Source organism: Ursus americanus, chromosome 25 (genome assembly GCF_024610735.1).
Source record: "Ursus americanus isolate L20-20 chromosome 25, mUrsAme1.1.p, whole genome shotgun sequence".
Lineage (NCBI taxonomy): Eukaryota > Metazoa > Chordata > Mammalia > Carnivora > Ursidae > Ursus > Ursus americanus.
Window position 1 is genome coordinate 16,577,335 of NC_142151.1, and position 26,088 is coordinate 16,603,422.

A 26,088-nucleotide genomic window follows, 5' to 3' on the forward strand; every position below is an offset into this window, starting at 1 on the left:
CGCGAGGAGATGGCCATCCGCAAGCCAAGAAAAGAAAAGCCTTAGGAAAAACCTAGTCTTCCTACACCTTGTCCTTGGCCTTATACCATCTAGAACTGTGAGGAAACAATTTCTGGTGTTTAAGTCACCTAGTCTGTGGTATTTTGTTATGGCGGCCTGAGCAAACTGACGCAGGTATATTCAGGCATGACATAAAACTTAAGTTGTACAAATTGCACAAACTGTATTGTCCATGATAATCATATGAACTGTAGGGGCGCCTGGGTGGCTCAGTCATTAAGCGTCTGCCTTTGGCTCAGGGTGTGATCCCAGAGTCCTGGGATCCAGCCTCACGTTGGGCTTCTCCACTGGGAGCCTGCTTCTTCCTCTCCCTGCCTGTTCCCTCTCTCGCTGGCTGTCTCTCTCTCTGTCAAATAAATAAATAAAATCTTTAAAAAAAATCAAACAAACATACGAACTGTAAAGAAAGTGTTGAGGTAGGTAAGAATAAGTTTTCAAACTTTCTTGTTTCAGACTTTGAATTCTATGAGAATCTTCTCCGATGGCCCCCATCCTAACTACTTTAGGGTAATCTAAATAAAAAACATCACCCCCCCTTTTTTTGGTTATCACCTTGTACTATGTAAACCAGGTTATATTTTACTCAGAAAAGTTGATAGCATTTGAGGCAGTAGCTCAGACAAGATACCTGCAATTTTTTTTTCTGTAAAAGCCCGATAATAAACATTTTTGAGTTTGGGGGACAAAAAGGCAAAATTTTGAAGATATGAAAGTAATTTATGCAACAAGAGGTAGAATATGTTTCTACAAATTTTTTATGGATGAAATTCAAAATAATAATTCTTTGGGGAAGGTGATGGAATTTCACTTAACCGGGGTTTAAAGTTACTGCTTCTTATCATTGGATCAAGAGCAAACGTTCATCTGTGAAAATAATTCTTTTTTTTTTTTTTTAAAGATTTTATTTATTCAACAGAGATAGAGACAGCCAGCAAGAGAGGGAACACAAGCAGGGGGAATGAGAGAGGAGGAAGCAGGCTCATAGCAGAGGAGCCTGACGTGGGGCTCGATCCCATAACACCGGGATCATGCCCTGAGCCGAAGGCAGACGCTTAACCGCTGTGCCACCCAGGCGCCCCTGTGAAAATAATTCTTAGTTTGCCGGCCGTGTAAAAACAAATGATGGGCCAGATTTGGCCCTGGCTTAGCCATCAGCTTTTATTGCCTACTCCTGAATTTGAACTCTGACCGGATGAGAAAGAGTGGCAGTTTTTCCTGGGCTCCTACTGCCTGTATACAGGCATGAACCATGACAGAGCAGTCTCATGGCCTCTTTATCTGTCCTTGATACTCAAACCGTAGTCCCTGACCAGCAGTGTACGTATCACCTGGGAGCTCGCTAGACCTCCAGAATCTCAGGCTCCACCTTCGAAAGACTGAGTCAGATCTGCATTTAAATAAGAAGCCTCAGCGATTCCCATACACATTAAACTTTGAGAAGTACTGCTCTAGCATAAAGCACTATGAGAACTAATCTAGCAAAATCCAATGAAAGACGGTCCTCCAGACAATTTCAAGCGAAGTGCAAATACTTAACTCATTTACCCAGATATTTTAGGGCAAAGCATATTTTTTACCCGAAGGATCTAGATAACTACATTTGCTTTGTATTTGCTACTGCACTCTGATGCTAGTGAAAAATGACTTTCTTAAAATTCAAAACAAAGTTTGATTACAACGTAAATTTAATCCATTCCGTTTTTATTCTTAACTTCTATGAGATCATAACTCGTCCAAAGCAGAGCGCAGTTTATCAGAATGTACACATTTTAAACCTCCAGCAGATCTGTATTTACAAGAGAAAGCACATGGTTCCAAAGGAGATACTATATTCGGATAAATAATGTATGTTTTAATATTGGCTGTGGGGTTGTAGACAAGTCTGTAAGAGGCTTGAAGCTCTTATAGTTTATTCTATTACTCTGCCATGTAATAATTTTCCAAATTAGACCACAGTGAAATAAAGGAAAGTCAGAATTTATTCAAACGTTGCCGTTTCATGTTGAAGCAATCTAATACTAAAAAAATAGATATGTTAAGATTCTGCAGTTATTGGTTAAATTTACCGACTGAGAAAACTATGGGTTTTTTTATGGGTAGTCTGATGTATGAGTCTCTGATACGTAACACAACTGTGAGTATGAAATTCTACTGAGCCATGATCCATGATTTTGGCCAATTCCCAGAATAGGAAATTTGCTCATGAGAGAACATACAGGTGTCCATAAACCACTCTCGGAGACAGTATGACTTTATTGTCGTATGTGTCTGCTGCCTTTGCAGAAGATATTACTGACTCACTACTAGAATGGTGTGTTTTTAACTTTCATTGTTCCTATTAGTGGTATGTTCCTATATTTGAATGGAGGTATTCGTATTCTGTCTTTTGTTTCTCTTTAGACCACCAGAACTCATTTCAGGAGGGTCAACTTCAGTTGGTGTTTTATGTCTAAATATGGAGCAGGTAACTCATTTACATAGAAATCAGATGCACACGTGTTATCTGTAAGATATCAATTATTGCTTCAATTGGTGTATGAGCTGGTCTACTTTACTTCACAGTTAGTCCATTGTTGATGTCCACTGTAAAAATAAGAACTTGAGAACACTAATGTGCTTTTATGAAACAAATGAACAATCGAATAAATGAATGATCCAGGCTGGATATTTACACATTACTTCTTTTAGTATTTACAGTTCCTTCGAGCAGGTATTTTCAATGGGTATACACTGTGATTTTCTTTTTGGAAAAAAATGCATCAGTTCTAAAACTGTAATAACGAAAAAAGTGGTTTTACTAAAATATTCCTTCCTTTTTAAAAAATTTTATTTATTTATTTGACACAGAGAGAGAGAGAGAGGGAGTGAGCACGAGCAGGGGGAGGGGCAGAGGGAGAGGGAGAACTCCCCACTGAGCAGGGAGCCAGATGTGGAACTCGATCCCAGGACCCTGGGATCATGACCTGAGCCGAGGGCAGACGCTTAACCGACTGAGCCACCCAGGTGCCCTAAAATAATGCTATTTTCAATGAAGGTGATTGGACCTCTGACTTAATTTTTAATTTATCAAGCACTTTGGCTCCAATCAAAAAAGGAACCCTTTTTTTTTTTTTTTGAAGATTTTATTTATTTATTTGACAGAGAGAGAGACAGACAGCGAGAGAGGGAACACAAGCAGGGGGAGTGGGAGAGGGAGAAGTAGGCTCCCAGTGGAGGAGCCTGATGTGGGGCTCGATCCCAGGACTCTGGGATCACGCCCTGAGCTGAAGGCAGAAGCTTAACGACTGAGCCACCCAGTTGCCCCCAAAAAGGAACCTTTTAGAGCATGTGTGCTCCCATGAGATCATGACCTGAGCCAAACCAAGAGTTGGCTGCTTAACTGACTGAGCCACCGAGTCGCCCTCAGAAAGGAACCTTTTATTACTGTCAATTATTAGAACAAGTACAGTTACTGGTTATGTAAAAAGTGACCAACACCTTGGTTGTCCCTTTATCATAAAGGACTTGGGGTTAAAATTTGAATTTTCAAGTTTTTATTTTAAAGAGGAAGGCCTGGGAGATGTTTGAAAATACTTCATCCACATTTCAACTTAAATGTTATTTAAAAGCCAACATAATTGCTACCTACTGTGTTATACACTTCTGCTTTATGTAAGACTTAATAACAATCTTAATTAGGCTAATTTTAGTCAGATTAATACTTGTGTATGTCAGCACTAACTGCTAAATACCACATACTGTAGGATTTTAATTAACACTAAGGAAAGGAAGTACTCATCGTATAAACATTTTTGAACTGAAAAAGGCTAAAATGAAGTATGTCCAATAATGACAGAGCATAAATCACAATATCACTGATTTTAGATTTTAGGTGAATTAAGGTTGACTTGTAAACAGATAAATCTGCTCACATGTAGTGTTAGGAAAATACAGTCTTGGTAAAACTCTGAGCGTATCAAGCCTCTGACTTTCACAGTTCTGGAAGGTTTGGAGATTCTTTATAGTTGGTACCGTGATATACTTTTTGATTTCTTTAGGTGATAAAGTCAAAACCGTCATATCTTGAATCAGAAACCCTTCTCTCGCTGCATTGTTTATGAGCTAGATAGAAAAGGTAAGTTTATTTTTTCCTTTATTAAATTTCTAGTTTGACCAACTGAGTGAGATTTCCCCATCCCTCATTCTTGGCCTGGGCTGTGATTATCCATGTCAAACACTAGGCATGTGCACTGTCTGTACCATCTGCCTCCTGAAACATGACAGTCCCTGGAAGGGGGATGACGAATGTGGAAGAGAGTGCCGGGTCTAAGCAGTAACTGCCTGTTGTAGTGACGAAAGGATTTGTTTTCATTCATTGCAGAGCCTTAATTAGAAATAGTAGTAAGGGGGCGCCTGGGTGGCCCAGTTGGTTAAGTGGCTGCCTTCGGCTCAGGACATGATCCTGGAGTCCCATGATCTAGTCCCACATCGGGGTCCCTGCTCAGTGGGGAGTCTGCTTCTCACTCTGTCCCTCACCTGGCTCTTGTGCTCTCTTTCACTCACTCTTTCTCTCTCTCCAAAATAAATATAATCTTTCAAAAAAGAAAGAAAGAAAGAAAGAAAGAAAGAAAGAAAGAAAGAAAGAAAGAAAGAAAGAGTAGTAAGAGGGCACCTCGGTGACTCAGTTGGTTAAGCATCTGCCTTTGGCTCAGGTCATGATCCGAGGGTCCTGGGATCCAGCCCTGCATTGAGCCCCACATTGGATTTTCTGCTCAGGAGGGAGTCTTCTTCTCCCTCTCCCTCTGTGCTCTTTCTTTCTCTCACTCTCCCTCAAGCAAATAAATACAGTCTTAAAAAAAAAAAAGAAATAGCAGTAAGGATTCCAAATTAACAATGATAATTTACCTATCATCTAACAATTACTTATAGCTGGTAAGTGGAATAATAATAATAATAATAATAATAAATAATAATAATAATAACGCTGCTGCAATGGCATTAGAATGAGAACACCTGAATTCAAATGGCACTTACTCTCTTTTAGATCCTTGACCTATTCAATGACAGTTTATTATGAGCCTAAATGGGATATGTATAAGAAGGGGCCTAGGTTCAAATTAGGAACTCATAAATATTTGTTCACAAGTTATGTACTTATATACATCATTCATATTTTCAAGGCACTTGGGTTGAAAGTGAAAGGAGATTTTAATATTGGACTAATTCAGTTATGTAAATTACTACCAAAAAAGTAGCCTAAGTTTGTGCTTGTATGCCCTGATAAAACTTGTTAATCATCCATAATCATAAGCAGAATAGGAAGAACTGAAGCAAACATCTAGTTTTAAAAGATGCATATCATCACACTTTTTTTATATTCCCATAGCAAAATATTATGCAAATAAATGAACAAGTATGTAAATGAACAAATGAATGGAGTCTGGCTTAGAAACAACCGAATTCAGTATTCTGTACTCAGAGGAACATAGCTCTTTTTTTTTTTTTTTTAATGAGTCTAGTTTTTCCTTTTTCTTGTCCAACAAGTCTGTTACCAATCTTGAAGGGGAATATTTAGTTCATATATATGAGATATGTTAGGTAACTCTGCCTAACTTTCCTCCATCCATAAAAAACATACCCCTTTGAAAGAATAGAAAGGATTTTAAATATGTAAGAGTGGAGAATTGTCCAAGAGAAAGTTGCTCATATTTAAAATGAATTTAAGATATCTTATTCTCAGGAAAGACTTCTAATGTAATTCTTTCAGCCATGCTGTATAGTATATTTTCCTAAAATGGCCCGATTTTTTTTTTAAAAACTAGTAATTAAGCATAATTTGAGAGCCCAGACTGGATTTCCATTATACTGTACAAGACTGCTGAAGTTTTTGGCCGTTTGCAATATGAATTACCCCCATTTTGTCCTGTATTCATTCTGTTTTAATAGTGTCCTTGCTGGGGACGCCTGGATGACTCAATTGGTTAAGCCTCCACTCTTCGTTTCAGCTCAGATCATGGTCTCAGGGTCATGAAATTGAACCCTGCATCAGACTCCACGTGCAGCACAGAGCCTGCGTAAGAGTCTCTCTTTCTCCCTTTGCCCCTCCCCACATGCATTCTCTCTCTCTCTCTCAAATAAATAAATAAATAAATAAAATCTTAAAAAAAAAACCAGTCTACTTTCTGAGGGCATGTACGATGTCTTGCTTTTTGCTTATATCTTGAAATAGTGTTGGGCATTCACTAAAGACTGGTTTTAGAATTTCTACATTGGCAGACCAAAAAGCACTTTTTAAGACTTAAGGATTGTCAAAACCAAGTAAGATTTATAGTTTGCCTAAACCAATTACGATAAATAATGTTGGGGTTAGCGGCTTAAGAACTCAATCAAAAAAGGTTATTTGCTAAAGGCCTCTATAATTGGAGATAACAACATACACTGCGCTAAGTTCAGTCACTTTGAGTTCTTTCCAAAAACAAATCTAACCTGTGATGTGATCTGAGGTGATTTGGTGGCTTTGGTAAATAACAAGAAGCATGCTCTCTAAAAGTAACTTCTACAGAGAAATAGCCAAAAAAATATAGTAATGGGTTATTAAAGGCTGTATGGTCTCCACTCCTCTCTAAGAGGGAGGAATTAAGAATAGAACAGGTTAACCAAGAGAAGAGAATCTTCTAGAGTTATATCTCAAGTAGACCATAAGATGTTAGGTTACCATTATAAGATATTTCTTAAGTGTTTCAGATCACCCTTGCTTTCTGTTTATGCACACCAGTTAGACCTGCCCCCTACACATGATGGTTCAATACTAGTTAACATTTACAGAGCTTTCACTATGTGTCCAGACTATGCTCCAGGCACCGACATCATCCGGAGTGATATTGAAAGTCTTCCAGAACAGAGGGACCCCAAATTGATTGAGGTTCTGCCCCTGGGTGAACAAAATAAGTGAACTAGAAGACAAGGAAGGTTAGGTGGCTTTTCAGGGTCGCGCAGCAGGAGCTCAGCAGCAGAGAGGCTGAGGCCGCGATCTCTGATTCTTAGGCGGAGCCTGGTTTGGCCGTACCAATCCTTGTCCCCTGTTCCTTGGAGGTGCCTGAGGGACCTCGGCCAGGCAGAGGCGGAGTGTGATCAGAATGGACTTCAGCTCCTTCCTTCTCTCCCACCGCAATTGGAGAATTTTTATTTTATGGGCTATTGCTTGTGTTCTGAGTAAGATGACCTACTTTTTTTCCCTTTCAAAAATGAAAGTTGAGCTTTAGTGTTCTCCCTATAACAAGAAAGCAGCGCTATGTGAGGTGAAGGGTGTGTTAACTAACCTGATTGTGGTAAACACAGTGTGTACTTGTCTCAAATCATCACATCGTACACCTCAAATTTCCACAATATTATATGTTAATTAAGCTGGAAGATCAATAAAGCTGGAAAAAATGCTTGAAAATTTTTACTATATATCTCACTTTCCGAATGAGTATTACATTGAAATTTTGAATCACAGTACTAATTTTTAATAAATTTTGTTACTGGTTCAGAAGTTAATGCCTCCCAAATATAGTCAGGCATTATTTTTTGGGTTCGTGAACCAGTGTTAATTTTTGTTTTTAAGATTTTATTTATTTCTTTCAGACAGAGAGAGAGAGCGCGTGCAAGCACGAGCAGGCTCCTGGCCGAGCAGGGAATCAATCCCAGGACGCTGAGATCATGACCTGAGCCAAAAGCAGACACTTAACCAACTGAGCCACCCAGGCATCCCAACCTGTGTTAATTTTTAAGAACATACTCAGCATTGACTTAGGAGTAAGGACCGCCTCACTCGAGGAAAGACAGGACATTTGGTAGTACAGGAAGCTTCGCCAGGTCTTCATATCAGCTGTGTCCTCTGAGGCAGCATACACGGATGGGGAGAAAATGGGCCACTGATGTCTGTGTAGAGACTTGAGGAGTTGGATTCAAATTCATTTTCTTCCCAATTTGTCAAATTGGGAAGAACAATATATGTTCTACTCCAGAACATATAGCTAGCTCAGATCTTAGCAGAGTGTTTTTTTATTTTAAAAGTTGCAAACAATTCACTTGAGATGCTAAGTTGTACTTACTAATACACGCCAACAGAAACGATCCATCTCTCTTCGAGGGCAAGAGGCAGGTGCCGAAATACTCCAGACAGGGGGCCAGAATTAATAGTGGTAGGGTGCTGACGACATTCATTACCGCAACTGGCAGAAGAAATCCATCCAAATTCAGGTTGGAATTCATGGTCTGCACATAATATCCTGAAGGAATCTGTATTGAGGGGGAAAGCGGCCAGGCATTACGAGGGTGGTTTAACTCTGGACAAAGCATCTTGCAGCAGATGCCTTGCCCCTCGCAAGTACTCTGTGACAGTCGAGTGGCATGCTCCCCAATTATCAGCTGACAAAGGGCAGTATGATCTCTGTTTAATCTGTTGACAATACACCTGATTCTTCATGGAAGAATCTTCTGTTATCCCATCTAACTTCTTAATTTTCCAATGGAAAGTAAAGATGGCCCTGATTTTGTGCTTAGGATGACACATAAGAGATCAAATAACTTACTAAAAAAATATAACTTTGCGTAAAAGCAAACAGACTTTTTTTTTTAAAAAAGATTTTGTTTATTTATTCGACAGAGATAGAGACAGCCAGCGAGAGAGGGAACACAAGCAGGGGGAGTGGGAGAGGAAGAAGCAGGCTCATAGCGGAGGAGCCTGATGTGGGGCTCGATCCCATAATGCCGGGATCACGCCCTGAGCCGAAGGCAGACGCTTAACCGCTGTGCCACCCAGGCGCCCCCAGACGTTTTCCCGAAACAATAAATTAAAAACCAGTAGAAAGTATTAAGGATGTTTGTTTTTACCCTGATGAAACAAATTGGGGGCTAGAAAAAATCATTTGTATAGTATCTAGTCTGGTGGCAAAATAGATAGGAATGATTTTTAATAAAAAGAGGGTCCAGTATAGAAACACAGTACTTGTCATAGGCTGCCTTTGTTGGCCCCTTGGATAGGCTTCACTTCTAAAATGAGCCAAGTAACACAAAAAAAGAGAAACAAAATACACTTGGGTTTACACTCTCGTTTTAACCGAAGTGTGTGACACTGGTGGACCACAAAGGATGCTGTGTGAAAAAGGGCTGCGTAATAAACTAACAGGTAAGAAATGAAAAACAAATAAACAAAATCCCCCCAAAACCAAAAAGCCAAAACAAAGAAAACCTCTACCCCACCCCAAACCCTCAGTGTAGTGTCAGAATTTCTTCATTTTTAAAATAACCCTAATCCTAAGTAAAAGCATAACCTGAGCTTGGAGCCTCTTGATGTGTTCCAACCTCTTGTTAAAAATCACAGTGTCACAGGAAAGAAGGCTTCTCTTTGCTTTTCTAGTTCGTGAACTTGGTTGCAGTCACTCATCATTATCACTCACAGTGCATAGCATTTCTCTGATTCCCAGTGGAACACAAAACTGCTAAGGCCCTTGGAAAGGAAGTCAAACTGAGTCTGGTCCTTGGAATGGATTCTCCAAACCATTTTTTCTTGCTGTGTGTGCACTACGTTAGAATTTCTGCCTTATTGCCATGGTGGGAGAGAAGCCCTGCTCAACTGTCCAGATGATAGCTTCCTGTTGGAGGCGTTTCACTGACTCCTCTGTTATCAGTTGTTCAATTTGAGAGGGTATAAGAAGAGTCAGAGTCGTAAGTACAGCTGTTAACGAGCATCCCGCTTGTAAAATGAGCCTCTTGCTAGTTAACTACTTAAACCCAGGAATGGACCACATTTGCACAGACATTCTTTCTCTCTCTATAAAATTTGTCCTGGTGATAACTCATCTTCCAATCTTTAATTTGACCTTTATGATCATCAACAAGGATTGCTTTGGTTGGGTGCAGATGGCAAGACTGAAGGGAACGTTAGCTAGTTCAGCCCTACTTCAGTAAAATTATTAAGCACGTATCCCCCAATCAGAGGAAAATGAATGATGTTTTTAAAGAAAAGTGCTGGCAGCAGATCTGCTCAAAGACTGAAAGGCTCCCAGCATAACTTGGAAGTTTCTGTTACTGATTTCAAATGAGAATTATTGTTAATAGGAATAAAGTTATTATCGGCATGAATCACAGACACAGAAATCTGTTAACTTAATAATGTGGCGAATGTACTATTAATCTTTAGTGAGGCAATATTAATATATTGCCTAATCTAAGAAAAGGCTCCAGTGTCTTGAAAGCTTGAAATCATTTCTGCTTCTGCCTCAAGTTCTGAAATCATCCCCTTTTAAAATTTTAAATACTTTTATTTCATACAAGCCTCTGAGTATTCAGAAATAATTGCTGTCAATAGAGATTCATTTTCACCTTTGAGTGGCCAGTAATGTCAAATGGCAACATCATCAGCCTTAATATCAACATATTTTAAATGTATGTCTCGGAACTGAAGGTCAATAATGACTACTAAATTTAAAATATGGAATTCAAGGATGTTTTATTCTTGGTACTTTGATCGCCTTTATGCTGGTGATTATTTCATCTGAAGGTGAAAATCTAATTTCAGCCTATCCCATTGGAAGTTTCCTCCGCCTCCCTTGAGAAGTACATTCTAAGCTTTTTTTTTTTTTTTTAATTTTCTGGCATAACATGACGGTGTATAATTTTGAAACCTACAGATCTGTGTCAGGAATTTTTAACCCAGCTGCCAGAGAGGCATTGTGGGTAATAACAAACTGTGGGTGTTGATACCAGCACTGAGTCTGGATGCCATATATTAGTGGGGTGACTGCAAGCAAGTTACAGGTTACTTCATGTCTCTGAGCCTCGGATTTAGGATCATAATAACAGACATTGTAAGCTTGCTGTGGGGATTAAATTAGATACCGTGAAATCATCTTTTAGGAGCTATGTCCCATATATAAGTGATCAATAAATAGTAGTTTTTGTTCTTTGCAATGCCTGAGTATCTAGATTTGGTGAGATAGTTAAAATTCAGTTTATTGAAATTTATGGTAATTTATGTCAAATTAAAAAATTTATGACAGTTTGCAGAAGAGACTCAATTTAGCCCAAAAACAAAAAAAAACAAAAAAAAAAAAAGAAAGAAAGAAAGAAAGTGTCACTGCATTACGAAGATAAAGAATCAGTAATTTGTGCTATTTGTACAGAAAGTTCGAGGCTAGGTATGGACTACCTGGTAATTTTGTACTTATTATTAATTTTGCCCTTTTAAGATGTTCTTTATGATATTGAAGATTATGTATATGGGTAATATTTTTGTGTTTTTGTGCTGGCTCCTATTGTGGAGTCAGGAGGGAAGTTGAATCTGCTAAATTAACCTAGCTTTCATGCACTGTTTATAGCAAGGATTCTTGGCAAATTTTTTGCAAAGGGCCAGATAGAAAATATTTCCACATACTGATTCTGTTGCAACCACTCAAACCTGCTGTCTTCATGCGTCAGGAGACATAGTATGACAAATGAACAAGAATGGCTGTGTTCCAATAAAACTTTATTGGCCCCGAATTTTGAATTTGGTATGATTTTCATGTGCCATAAAATATTTTTTCTTTTGATTTTTTTCAAGCATATAAAATTTAAAAACCTTTTTATCTTGCAGGACATGCAAAAAAAAAAAAAAGAGCATGAGAGAGAGAGAGAGAGAGAGAGAAGCAGCAAGCTGGATTTGGCCTGCAGGCAGTAATTTGCTGACCCCTGGTCAATTAGAGCAAACATTGTCCAGAGAGTCAACAGGTAGATTTGTTTTTCCTCTATTATTAACTGTGTGACTTAGCTATCCTTTCCATTATCACTTAATTTTTCTGAGCCTCAGTTTCCTCTTCAACAAATGAAGTAGTTGTGTAAGTTAATCTCTAAGTTTCTTTTCAGCTCTATTGCTCTATGATTTATGAATATAACTCATTCATTAGCCATCTAAATTTCAGGTTAGCAGCAAATATAGTCCTGAATTTCTTCAAAGACTTTGGAGTCACTTATATTTCTTCATAAGTTCATCTTTGGCCATTATCATATTAAAATTGTTTTTTAATCATTTATATTTATGAAAGTACTTTGCACTTGCTATTTTCCCTCTAATTTCTCCACAGCATAGGGACTGAATCACTAAGGAACTAAGGGTGGGTGGGGAAATAATCACTTGCTCATTAGAGCATACACTTGAGTACAGGGGAGGTGGTACTTAAATCCGTCAAGTTATCTACATGTTAGTACTAGCTTTTAAAGGCTTAATGAAGGAGGCAGGCAAACTTTGGCTGAAAAAAGTTGGGTAATTGCCCATAGATCTGATATTTTTGTGCATTGCTCTTATGCCTTGTGACTGTGCATTCTGAAATGTCTGCATCTTCTGAAAGGCATTTCCAGTTTTACAGGAGAAACAACATACTGGGTTCTCCTCAGGTATGCCTCTGCCTGACCCCACTTGTCTCTTGAAATTAGAGCCTGTAATGATGAGAAGCACTTATAGGATAACTGCCTGACAAAGTGTATGAGAAGAATTTGATGGGATGAAAATAAATATTTACATGTAATGTTCACATACAATCATTTTATTATTGTGGGGTAGTACTCATTACCCTTCCTTACCTGCATAATGCATATTCTGTAAAGGAGCTGAAAAATGAAGAGAGGGAGAAGGGTGAAGAAAAATTTTGTATCTTCCACATGGAGCTCATTGTAGCAACCGCCATTTTTTTTCTTGGCGTGGTCTAACCAGCTTGTCACATCTGCAGCAAGACGCCTATAGCGCAGACAGCATATTTTCAGTGCATTAATGAACACCCCAAAGGTTGTCAGGAGGGAGCAACCTGCAAGTAATTCAAGATATTATGTATCAGTGAAGGAATTGTTCTTCAATTTTCCAAGACTTCCATCAGAAAGATGACAATTGCAAGGATGAAGGGCAGTAAAGTGACTGAGAAGGTTTTAGGACCCAAGGGGTTGAATTCAAAGGAATATGATTCTGACAAGGGTTCTGGCATCCTGGTGACCAGCCCAAGATGGTGCCTGGCAGCTACTGTAAAAAATGACAAAGGTAAGATCAATGGGAACATGCTACAAAGGGAAGAAAGGTGACAAAATAAAACACCAAAGTAAGAAATTCCACAATCTCTTAGAAGTCTAACTCGTTAATGAATAAGACAACTAGAACTTTCTTTTACAGTCTTAACACAAAGGACTAGTACTATTTCTTAATATAAATGGTTATATAAATCATCCTCACTCATCAGGTAGAGGGTGGTTTCTTATTTTGACATGGAGATGAAGTGAAATGTATTCTCAGCTTTGACGTTATCCTTGAATTTCAGACCTAAGGTTAAACCTTGAACTCTTCAAATGACTTTATACATGTTGATAGTGTCACTAAAAGTTCAGATTGGATTAGCTGGCTTTTGACTTTTCCAGTAGTTTCCTCTGGGTTTATATGGCTGTCACTTCAGCATCCGAAGCATTTTATTGCTTCAGAATTTAGCAGTCACTTACTGCTCGTGATTTGCAACCTCACTGTTGCTTCTCTGATGATCTTTCAGATTCCACCTGTTCTTTGACTCCATTAGGACTTCCTGATACAATGACAGATAAGGTACCCCCCCCCTTTGAGTTAGCAGTTTAGCTCTGCCACCATAATTGTTACAATTTTTCATAGTACTCCTCCCTTGACCAAATAAATCCTTCCACTAAATACATAGGCACCAAACCATGGTTGCAGGATAATTGGTAAAATAAATGTAAAAATGTTTGAGTTTCTCCAAGGAAAGCTGCTAAAGAAATTCAAAGGATAGTTTGGTGGTCATTTTGTTTATGTTCAAATTTCCCATAATAAAATTCTGCATGAAATACATTCTTTTTTTTTTTTTTAAAGATTTTATTTATTTATTCGACAGGATAGAGACAGCCAGCGAGAGAGGGAACACAAGCAGGGGGAGTGGGAGAGGAAGAAGCAGGCTCATAGCGGAGGAGCCTGATGTGGGGCTCGATCCCATAACGCCGGGATCACGCCCTGAGCCAAAGGCAGACGCTTAACCGCTGTGCCACCCAGGCGCCCCGTGCATGAAATACATTCTAACCAAATCCATATAAATGCCATCGAGTATTGGTTTTTATATTTAAATAAAGAATATTTATTAATATTTCTTTTTATGGTTATAGAGTGATTATATTGATTTGATCTCTTTTAAGAGTTGTAATAGACCTATTATGTCAGCCTTTGATTAATTGAAGAAGCTGGGGGCCTGGTAATTGAATATGGAACCTTTCACCTCTAAGTCACTGAATCAAATCCAGCCCAAATGGGTAGTGACCAAGAATGATAATAGCAGTGGCTTTTTGGTGGCCTCTGTGAAGTGTGTTGAGGTCAAGTGGAAGTATGTCAGAATAATTGCATCTCCCATGGGCTCATACCTGTGGTCACTATTGCCTCTTTTTAGTCACTATTGCCAGACATAGAAGAAAGCCCAGGGACTGAGAACACCACGGGAACAGAAGCCCCTGTGGATGGTTGCATCTCTTAGGAAAGAAGAGGGACATCTTTTTATTATTGTGGGAAGAACTGCTCTATTATGAGACTTTCCTAGCTATTTCAATTAGTTTACTTAAGACTTCAGTAAAATGAGAACTGAGAATGCCTTGATGAACAGTCTGGAGACTGAATTTGAACAGGTCTGGGCTAGGAGGCTTAACTTCCTGACATTTCCTTATGATCTTGTCTCTGTTGCTCATCAGTCTGTTCTCGGCTCAACTTTTGCAAAACAGTGCTGTGTAGTCGGGAGTGTTATTCCTGGCATTAATCCAACTTACTCTATGCTTTCGAATAGGCTTTATGATGAAATGATCGCTATTCATAGGATGACAAACTATTTCCAACGACATTCTTCCCAATTTCCCCTCTTTTTTTTAATTCGGGCACTTATATTGAGTACATGTTTTGAACCCGTCATTACATTTTTGTTGAAGCAGATTACTATTGGTTGCAAGATGAATTGGCATCTCCTCTTAATGCATGGTGAATTGATGCCTGCAATCTTATTAAACAGTTAAATATCTTTATCATATTATTTCTAAAGAGAAATAGTTTAGATTATTGCTTCTTAAAGTAGCTGTATTAAAAAATTTTTTTTAAAAAGTCTCAACCATTGTAGTCAATACATTTTAAGATAACCATAAAGATAACCTAAAGAATAAAATAAAACAGACATATAAAATATAAGTCCTGATATTTTTATTATTAGATTCAACAGATGTAGAATCTAACTTTCTATAAATACTTCTACGTGTTTTCTTTCAATGTCTGTATTTATTTTGTTGCATACCAGTAACAAGCACTTCATCGATCAGCCCTGCTCCATGGACAAGGCTTTGCGTAGCACTGGCTTCAACTGGATACACACTTTGAAAAGTGAGTTTTATTTAAACAAGTAAAGTTATATCTGATAGGGTGATATGACACAACAAAAACAAAATGGTTATGAACAAGGAATGGTTGAACATGAATGAGGTCTAAAATATTAACTAGGACGGGGCGGCATGTAACTGATTCCAAACAAATGTGAATATGAAATCATTCATTCATTCAACATATTAAGTACCTACTATGTACCAAGGGCTTTTGGGCCCTGAGAATATAATAGTGAACAGGACCTATAAATCTCTGTTTTCTTTCTTGTGGGGGAGATATTAAATAAGCAGAAAAATATTAGGCAGGTTCAATGATGGAAGCAAAATGGGTCGATAAGAGGGACACTCATTATGAAGACCGCAGAAAGAGTTGAAATTTGAACTGCAGATTGAATGACTGGACGCAGGCAAAAGACATGGAGAAAGCATGTGCCAGGCATCTCATAGGGCAGAAATAAGCTGAGGGGCACCTGGGTGGCTCAGTTGGTTAAGCATCTGACTTTGGCTCAGGTCATGATCTTAGTGTCCTGGGATCGAGCCCTGTGTCAGGCTCCCTGCGCAGTGGGGAGTCTGCTTGTCTCCCTCCCTCTGCCCCTTCCCCTGCTTATGCTTTCTCTGTCTCTCTCTAAAATAAAATAAAATAAAATAAAATAAAATAAAAATCTTAAAAAAAAAAAAAAGCTGAAGGAAGTTCAGGATCCCTAAAGGCCACTGAGGCAGTAGCTTAGTTAGTAAGAAGATTGGAAGGAGATGAGGTTCCAGAGTTGGTCAGGGATCAGACTTCAGAGACTAAAGTAAGGAGCTTGGAGTTTGCCCTTAGTGTTATGGGAAAGCATTAAGGAATTTTATGCAGAGGGGAGATATTGTAGAATGTATACATTTAAAAAGTTACTCTAGAAATCTGACAGTGGTGTGGATAATAGAAAACCAAGAGGGGAAGCTGAGAGAGGCCAAGAGGTAGTGGCGACTTGGACGTCGTGATAGCAATGAAGGCAGTGGACAGAATGGCATGTGTGTTTGAACAACCAGCAGTATTTCATGATGGGGGATAGTTTGAAGAAATGAGAAATTTGAGGACGACTACTTATTTTTCCTTAAAATACTGGGTGTTCGTGATATACACTGAGATGGAGAAGACAAGAAAGAGGCTGGGTTGCCGTTGGGTGAATCAGGAGTTGAGTTTTGGTCAGGTTAAGTTTGAGAGGAGCATTAGATAACCAAGTTAAAATGTTGATGCCTGACTTCAAGAAATGTATGAAAAGTTCTTGTCTTCTAATGCCACATTTTCTGTTCTTTTCATTTTTGAGGGCTTATACCTTTTTGTCCTTGTATTTTTATTTTAATGAGGTTTTGAAAGGTAGAATTAAATATATGTGGTCAATCCATGATTTGATTAGAAGTCTTATTCCTAAATTTCAAATACACACACACATATATATGAAATATATATATGAACTATATATATGAACTATATATATGAACTATATATATATATGAACTATATATATATATATATATGAAGGGAGAGGGGAGGTAAACTGTGTAGAAATGTTTTAAATTGAAAAAATAAAAGTTTCTACCGTAAAAAAAAAATGTTGACTAGAAGTTGGATAATTGAGTTTCAAGATGAGGCTGATATGAACTTGAGTGTTTAGTATATATTTGGCATTAAAAGTGGGATTAGAGATTACTTAAGGAAAGAGGGTATGAAGGTATGGGGTCCAGGGAATGAACCCTAGGGCTTCCCATCAGTTAGAAGACTATCAGAGGAGAAAAGAGAAGACTTTCAAGGAGATTGAGAAGAAGTGGATGGTGTACTATATGGGTTTTAAGTCAGAGGGAAAGAAGGCAGAGAAGTAGTAATCCTAAATGGATCAGCTGACTTGGGAGGGAGTCATAAGCTAGTTTGAGAGGGTGAGAAAAGGAGCTGTACAGTCATCTGTCTGCCCAAGGAGAGCAACAGTTGCCCCATCAAACCGGGGAGTTATTCCTGAATGTTGGGAGAGATACCCTGTTGAAAACATCTCCGACTAAACTTCACACCACCTCCTTGGATTAATCCATTAGACTTAATAGAAAATTCATGCCTTCTGTACAAATAATTTGGGGTGTCATGTAGACTTCACTTTTAAAAAAATCCCTTGTCATTATAATTTTCAAATTGCTTTTCTGCACCAGGAGCAGAAATGGGAAGTTGAAAAAAAAAAGGAATGAAAAATGCAACTGAGACTTCAAGCTCCAGTTTAAATGTGCATGGCAAACACACCAGGCGTGCACATTTTAAAATAAAACAGATGAGCTATTTTAAATGTTTTATTGCAAAACTTAAAGATTGTAGCTATTACTATTAAAAAAAAACTTTAGAAAGCAATTTTTCTATTCTTTGTACCTTTAAGTCCTTGGCTCTGATGTTCTGCTCCTCTGACCTTGATCTAATCATGAATATCTATGCTACTTAATTATAATAAAAAAAAAGCCTACATTGCACTCTAGATGGTAGATGCACATTTTTTCTTCTTTGGTCACCTGCCAGTTCTCAAAATTATAGCAGTGGGAAGAAATGCAAATGAAGGCCATGCTTGACAGCTAAACATAATGGAATGCATGGTCCACATTTGAAAAGTTACCTTAAAATAAAAGGTAGCATATAAAAAATCATTTCTTTAAGGTCACCTATGGCTTTGAATTACAGCTTTGAGGAATTTCCAATTTAGTCATCAGAGAGGAAGAAGCCAAAATAAGGATTATGTACTTTGCTAGAGGGAAGACAGAGTTTTACTTCTTCGTTGGGTGATCTTATAACTTGGAAACAGAAAACAAAACAAAACTGAAAACTGCGAAGTATTCAGTTTATGGAGTATTGTGTAAAGTAAACAACTCAGGAACATTTTCTATTATACTTTTCATTACAACTAATAAAATTTTTTCTCATGAATTTCCATAGAAAGTTTACTTCATCATATGTTAAAATATGTAACATACGGACTACAATAGGTTGGCAGTGAATGGTTGATTATATATATCTGTATTACTTGAAGAGTTGTATTTCTTTATTCAGATAAATATATTCTCAAATAGGAAATTGGGAAGCAAATGGATGGATGCCATATAGATATTTAGAAATTTTGTATTTAAAATTATGTGTGTGTGTGTATATATATACACACACGTGTGTGTGTGTGTGTGTATATATATATATATACAATAAATTCATATTCACAAAACCCCAGAATTATTTGCTAATTTTACACTCCAGAAATGGCTAAGTTGTCTTTCCATGAAATTTTATGCTTTACAGTGTTTTGTTTTTTTTTTTTTTTTTTGCTATGCGGGGCTGACGAAACCATCCCTCAGATACCTTTCTGCGTATTGAACCCATTCCACAGATTGCCAGGAGGATGTGCACTGCTTAGCTGTGATCTGCAGACCACAGAGCTCTGAGAAATGGGGGCAACATGCTGTCATAAAATGAGCTCTACACTGGGCGTTGTATGTAAGTGGTAAAGCACTGAATTCTACTCCTGAAAACAATGTTGCACTGTGTATTAACTAACTTGAACTCAAAAATTAAAAAAAAAAAAAAAAAAAAAAAAAAAAAAAAAAAATAAATAAATAAATAAATAAATAAAATGAGCTCTAGCCTGAGAGAAATAAGGCCTGGTTTCTGGTTCCACGTCAGCCATTTTCTGTGAGGTAAGTTATTTAGTTTAATTATGCCTCGGTTTCTGCCCTTGGTTTACCAATAACAAACACGAGCATTTACCATATTCCAAGCATTTGTAAGACACAGGAATACCTAATTGTATTCACAGGTAGATCATTTCAACATAATATGGCAGATCAAATGGCAAAGATATGCTGAAGTTGCCAGAGGAGCAGAGCAAAGCATATGGAGCCTGAGTTATGAAAAGATACACGGTTCCCTTCCTACTGCTTCACAGGTGGGGGGTGAAAATGAAGTAACGTTGGTGAAGGTGCTCAACTGGTAAAAATACAACTCATTGTATCACTCTTACTGGTAGTAGTTGTGTAGAGAAGTAGTAGAGACAGTGGTAGTAGTAAAAGGAAAATACATGAGAAATTAAGCTCAGAATTAGACAAGATAGATAGATAGACTGACCAAAGGAACAGAGTAGAAACACCAGAAGTGCAAGTGTCTGTATACGATGAAGGGGATGTCTCAAATTAGTGGGGAAAATACAGACTTTTAAATAAGTGAGTTTGGGTAACTTGATAGTTATATAGAAAAAAGATAAAATTGAATTCACTCTTAAAACTATTTTATTTTTTAAAAAGATTTAATTAATTAATTAATTCAAGAGCGAGCAAGTGGAGGAGCAGAGGGAGAGGGAGAGAGAGAATCTCAAGCCGACTCCACGCTGAGCATAGAGCCCAATGAGGGGCTTGATCCCACAACCCCAAGATCATGACCAGAGCCAAAATCAAGAGTAGGAGGCTTAACTGACTGAGCCACCTAGGTCCCCCATAACCTATTTTAATATAACTTCCAAATGGGTCAGAGATGTAAGGGTAAAAAAAAAAAAAAGAAAATATGAATACTGAAAGAATATGAGTGAATATCTGTATAATCTGGGAATAAGGAAAACTTTTCCAACATAATTCAGTAGGGAGATAGATAAATTTTATTATAAGCATAATGCCCCACCAAAAAAGGCAAAACAAACTTAAAAATCTTGTGTGTAGAAAAAAACACAAAGTTAAAAGATATATGACAATTGGAGAATAATAATTTGCAACTTTTATCATAGACAAAGTGTTAACATCTACAATATAGAAAAATCTTTTAAAAATCAAAAGAAAATGTTCACAATCCTATAGAAAAAAAAATGGACTAGATGTATGAACAGGTAGTTCACTGAAAGAAATACAAATTGTTCTAAGCAATGAAAAGATGTTCGACTTTTCTCATAATAAGAGAAATGTTGGTTAAAACTTTTGCAAGATACCATTTTTCACCCTCAAGTTGTCAAAAATCCAAAAGTTGGACAACACGATTCTGCTGGAAAGACTATGGGAAACAGGCATTTTCATACATTTTTGGTGGAAACGCAATGGTACAACCATTGTGTTGTAGATTTACTTTTTGATTTAACAATCCTACTTCTAAGAATCTACCCTTAAGCTAGGGGAAAAAAGTGCAAAGAGAAGATTACATCACGCTATAACTCTATCACGCTAGAATTCATTAGAATCTACTTAACATAGCAAAAGAAAAAAAAAAAAACCCAACCTGAATGTCTAACAATATGAGGCTGGTAAAATAAACAATGGTTCATACACAATGGAGTATCAGGCAGCGACAAAAAGGAATGGGGCATATTTTTATATACAACTATGAAACAATCCCCAGTTTACATTAAATGAGAAAAGCAGGTGAGAAGAGTGAATAATATGCTATTGCTTATATAAGGAGGGGAGAAAATACATACATGGAGACATACACACACATATAAATTTTAGTATTTTCCCTTATTACAAAAATGGAAAGATAATTCTTTAAAAATACGTAAATGGACACCTAAGGGAATAGGAGAGGTTATAGGACTGTAAATAGACTTTGTTTTCTACGTGAATTTTTAGATACATGAAACTATTCCCATGACTTAAAATTAAATTTTAAAAATATGTCTAAGTATAAAGAAAAAATGGAACAAATACATTTAATTGTACATAAAGTTAGTGACATAACCAGACAGAGAAAACCTATAATAAGTAACTTTAGAACATCATAATTTTGGTGTACATTCCTAGGGATTATAACATAAAGAAAAAAAAAAAAGAAATCCTGCAAGAATCTTGAAGCTGTTTTCAATAACCATACGGGGGGCACCAGTGTCAGTGTGACTACTGAGTTTGGTGTACATTTCTAGGGATTATAACATAAAGAAGAAAAAGAAACCCTGTGAGAATCTTGAATGTGGTTTTCAATAACCATACTGGGGGCAGCAGTGTCAGTCTGACTACTGAGGCTTCAAGATAAAACAAGTGTGCGGAGGTATTGCTGTCATTGAGAACTGGGATTCTTGGGCTGCAAAGTAGGAGAAAAAGATCTGAGTTTGATAGGATAAGGAAAAACCCTCCAGCACTGGTTTTGAGTAAGTATTAGTATAATCTAAAATGTATGTTATTTTAGAAAGAAAAAAATAATAACATTTTCTAGTTTTGTGCATGGAAAAGCCCAGGAACTATGATGGACTAAGTAGCATTGAGCATCCTCATAGCCGAGATTATAGTCTCTAAATACCAATATCCGTAGAAAGGAAACACTGTTTTTTTGGAGAAAGAGAAGATTCCAAGTTCAGGGAAGGAAATGATGACCATAGAACACGTCGTTATACCAGAAAGCAAGAAAACCACGAAAGACAACAGAGGCTTGTCTGAAGGACTCAGACACCTCACTACCCAGATATGGAACAATTTGAGCATTGATAACTGTAGTGGATTGAAACTTACCAAAAATTTTAAGTCTATAAATTAATAATAATAGTTAAAAAAAATCAACCAGCAGGTCACCTCTGAAAGATACTGAAGCTCAACTCTTAATTTGAAAGTCTAAAACTAGAGGAAAAGAATTAAACATTTTTTTTCTTTTTTTATATAAACTGTACTTTTGTGTAACTGAATAGTTAATGAGGCGCCATTTCTTTTTATAGAATTACTTCAGCTAATAATGGAGGAATCAATATAAGACTATCACTGCCCTGCAACCCACAGTGGGGTATGGACTTGGGCAGAAATCATCACTAGGTGCGTATAATCAGACATCTCTCCTCTTCATTGAAGTCCATGACACCACCAATGAAGGAATTTTGTAAAAAAAAAAAAAAAAATTTTAATCTCATCAAGCGTCTTTCAGACAATTAAAAGGTATTAAGAAGGAGAAATACCTGTTGCATTCCAACTTGTGGATGTAATCAGTGAAATCCAGACTATGAGAAATGCTCTGTAGAATGTTCAGACTTCTTTAAAAAATTGAAAAGAGACAAAAATGAAAGAGGACTATAGATGATGTAAGGGGCATATCTGCCATTTGGAATGCATGGGCCTTATTTGGATTTGATTTGAACAACACAAAATACACAAATTTAAAAAACGGAAACAGATTTTAACAGTGAGCAGATAACTCAAAGGTATTAAATTCTCTTTCTTCCATTGTGTGTGTGTATGTAATAATGACATTGTGAATATATTTTTTAGAGTATTTCATTTACACACTTGCACACAAAGTAAATGCTATAATATTCTTAATATTTTTTTAATTTAAATTTTAGTTAGTTAACATACGGTGCAATATTGGTTTTAGGAGCAGAATTCAGTGATTCATCACTTACCTACAACAGCCAGTGCTCATCCCAACAAGGGTGAGTCTTAATACCCAACCCCCATCTAGCCCATCCCCCACCCATGTCCTGCCATCCTCCCTCAGTTTGTTCTCTAAAGAGTCTTTTATGATTTGTCCCTCTCCCTCCTTTTTTCTTTTCCCCCTTCCCCTATGTTTATCTGTTTTCTTTCTTAAATTCCACATCTGAGTGCTATGATCATAGGGTATTTGTCTTTCTCTGACTGACTTATTTCATTTAGAAGTGCTATAATATTTAATTATTGCCTCAAAATGACCAGGCAGGATGGAGAATGAGTGAGTGGAGTTGATGATAGCTGAAGCTGAGAGTGCATACGTGATTTTTTTTCTATTTTTGTTTTGTTTAAAACATCCAATTATTGAACTGTTTTGAACAAGGGAAACCTAAAAGATCTTAGAGATCGTTGATATTCTTGCAGACTTTGTTGCTCTCAAGGGTGGTAACTGGCAAAATCTACAAATTCTGTGAGTTGAAAGAGCAGTTACAGGGGATCAAAGACAGAGAAGCTCAAGTAGATCAAGAAAACGGTAAAAATAAAAAAATTAATGTAAGTGTGATTTACTTACATTTTTCTGGCTGGTAAATCAAGTTACAGTGCATCATATGAAGAGTTATCAAAGCCATAAGTGTAGACATAAAGGGAATGAGTAACACGAGGGCCCAGGCCCCTGAGTGCTGGATGTAAGATATTCCCAGAAAGACAACAGTTGCTTTCAGGTTCGTGATCCAACAAAACCTGTGACAGAAATAAAAAGACCACTCAGTTACTTCAGAGAACAATTGCTAATTTCAATGCTTTGATATAAATGTAAGTTATGAAGTGGTGGCCTGTTGCTGAACTAGAATTTGCAAATACTGTTTATTAGACTTCTGGGTTTTTTTTTTTTTTTTTTGAAGATTTTATTTATCTGAGAGAGAGAGAGAGAAGGAGCAGGGGGAGGAACAAAGAGAGAGGGAGAAGCAGACTCCCCAACTAGTGGGGAGCCCGACATGGGACTTGATCCCAGGATCATGACCTGAGCTGAAGGCAGGCGCCTAACCAACTGAGCCACCCAGGCACCCCTGTTTATTAGACTTCTTAATCAATGTATACATATCAGCTATAGAGTCTTATCAGTTTTGTTATCTTTGTTTCCTTCTTTTTTAGAACACATCTGAAAAGAACGTGTTCTCTTCTCTAAAGTAGAAGTTGACCTTTACTGCAAAGGGCTTCATAGTAAATATTTCAGGCTTTGCGGGTCATACTGTCTCTACAGCAACCCCTCAACAACGTGTTGTGGCAGTAGAGAAGCCATAGACAATACTTAATCAACCATGCCTAATGAATCCAGAAAGGGTTGCATGGTTAAAGAGTTGAATCTTCCAATTTTTCCACTTGTCAAAGTATGAGTAAACTCAGAACTACTGTGGTTATACCCAGACCATGCATTAAGCCAAAGAAATGAGTGAGATTTGAATAAAACTTTCAGTACCTCTTCCTAACAAATAGTATCACAGCTAAGCACCCGTAGCAGTGGTCTGGTTTGTAATTTGGGGGAAATAATCTGTACCTCTCAACCTTTCATTGGATCTAAATTCCTGCTGTTAGAATCCCATTGCAGAGGTGGGGTCATAACATTAATTTAAAAAATTTATGAGGTAAAATTAAAAACAATAAAATACTTGCTTGAATGTATAGTTTTACGAGTTCTGGTAAATTTTTCATTTGGGCAAACACTAATAGATCTGCATTTTAGAACACATAACATTATCACAAAGGTTTAAAGGGCCTATCTGGTTAGATAAAGCCCACTCAGGATTCCAGGATAATCTCTTCTTTGATTAATTTAAAATCAAATTACTAGAGACTTTTTTTAAAAAGATTTTATTTATTTGAGAGAGAAAGAGGGAGGGAGAGAGCGTGTGTGCATGAGTGGCAGAAAGGGCAGAGGTAGAGGGAGACAGAACCTCAAGCAGACTCCCCACTGAGCAAGGAGCCTGAGGGGTTCAGTCCCATGACCCTGACATCATAACCTGAGCCAAAACCAAGACTTGGATGCTTACCTGACTGAGCCACCCAGGTGCCCCTAGAGACTTCAATTACATTGCAAAATCCCTTCACTTTTGCCATATACCAACATAATCTGGGATTGATATACTGCCATATTCTATTGAAGGAGTCAGGTCACAGGTTGTGCCCAGACTCTAGGGGATGGGTCTGTCAAGAGTGTGACCACTCAGGTTCATCCTGTGACATTTCCTCTACATGTTCTAATTGTTCCATCCTTCCTTCTTTCCCTCCCTCCTCCCTTCTTCCCTCTCTCCTTCCTTCCTCCTTTCCTTCCTTCTTTCCTTCCTTCCTTCCTTCCTTCCTTCCTTCCTTCCTTCCTTCCTTCCTTCCTTCCTTCCTCTTTCCCTCCCTCCCTCCCTCCCTTCTACCCTTTTTCCTTCCCTTCCCGTCTCTTCCCTTTTTTTTCTTCCTCTAAGTGAAAGAAGAAACAGAGTCAACTGGTAAGCATGGCTATGGGGAGGGGATATTGAAAGTTTGAGGGGAAAAGAAAAGGTCAGAACTTATCTAAACGAGGAGGAGGAGAAATATTGGATGCTGGTTACTTGCTATGTAATGCTAAGGGGCCCACTTGAGGTTGGTCATGAACATAGTGCCATGTTGGTTTCTTTGTTTGTTTTTAAGATTTTATGTATTTATTTGAGAGAGAGAGATGGAGTGTGAGAGAGAATGAGCACGAGCAAGGGGGAAGGGCAGAGGGAGAGAGAGAAGCAGGCTCATTGCTCAGTGGGGAGCTGGATGCGGGGCAGATCCCAGGACCCCAGGATCATGGATTTGAGTGACAACTCTGATAATCACATGACCTGTGTCTTAGGCTATCTGGAATTCTGGGTCTTTATCTTTAAAATAGGGATCATACCCTCTAGACAGGGTTTTTGTAAAGATTGAATGAAGAACATAGACTGTAGCTTCACTGTGCTGAGCTAACTTCGTCGTGTTCTTCACTTTTCTTCAATCTTGATTTCAGAAACAAAATGAGCAGTGAAGTTGAAGCATGGTGAGCAAGGAAGAGAGCATTTGAAGAGATGATCAGTAAGTCAGTGCAATCCAGATCGTGCAGGGCCTTGAAGTCCATAGTAGGGAGTTTGGTTTTTATTCTTAGTACATTGGGAAGCCATTTGAAGGCAATCGATCATGGGGCTGGAATGATCTACTTTTAGAGATTTTTTTTTTAATTTATTTGACAGAGAGAGAGACAGCCAGTGAGAG

The 26,088-nt window shown here is 37.7% G+C and overlaps 1 protein-coding gene across 2 annotated transcripts in view; it reads right to left on the reverse strand.

Moving 5' to 3' along the window:
• SLC15A5 (solute carrier family 15 member 5) overlaps positions 1-26,088 on the reverse strand; it is a 75,359-nt gene that overhangs the window by 37,300 nt on the left and 11,971 nt on the right. For both annotated transcript variants that reach the window (XM_087855415.1, XM_045781440.2), the window contains exons 3-5: positions 23,399-23,568; positions 12,643-12,863; positions 8,136-8,322 (exon numbers count right to left, since the gene is read on the reverse strand). In XM_087855415.1, coding sequence (XP_087711541.1) covers positions 8,136-8,322; positions 12,643-12,863; positions 23,399-23,568 — 578 coding nt within the window. The remainder of the gene's footprint in view (positions 1-8,135; positions 8,323-12,642; positions 12,864-23,398; positions 23,569-26,088) is intronic.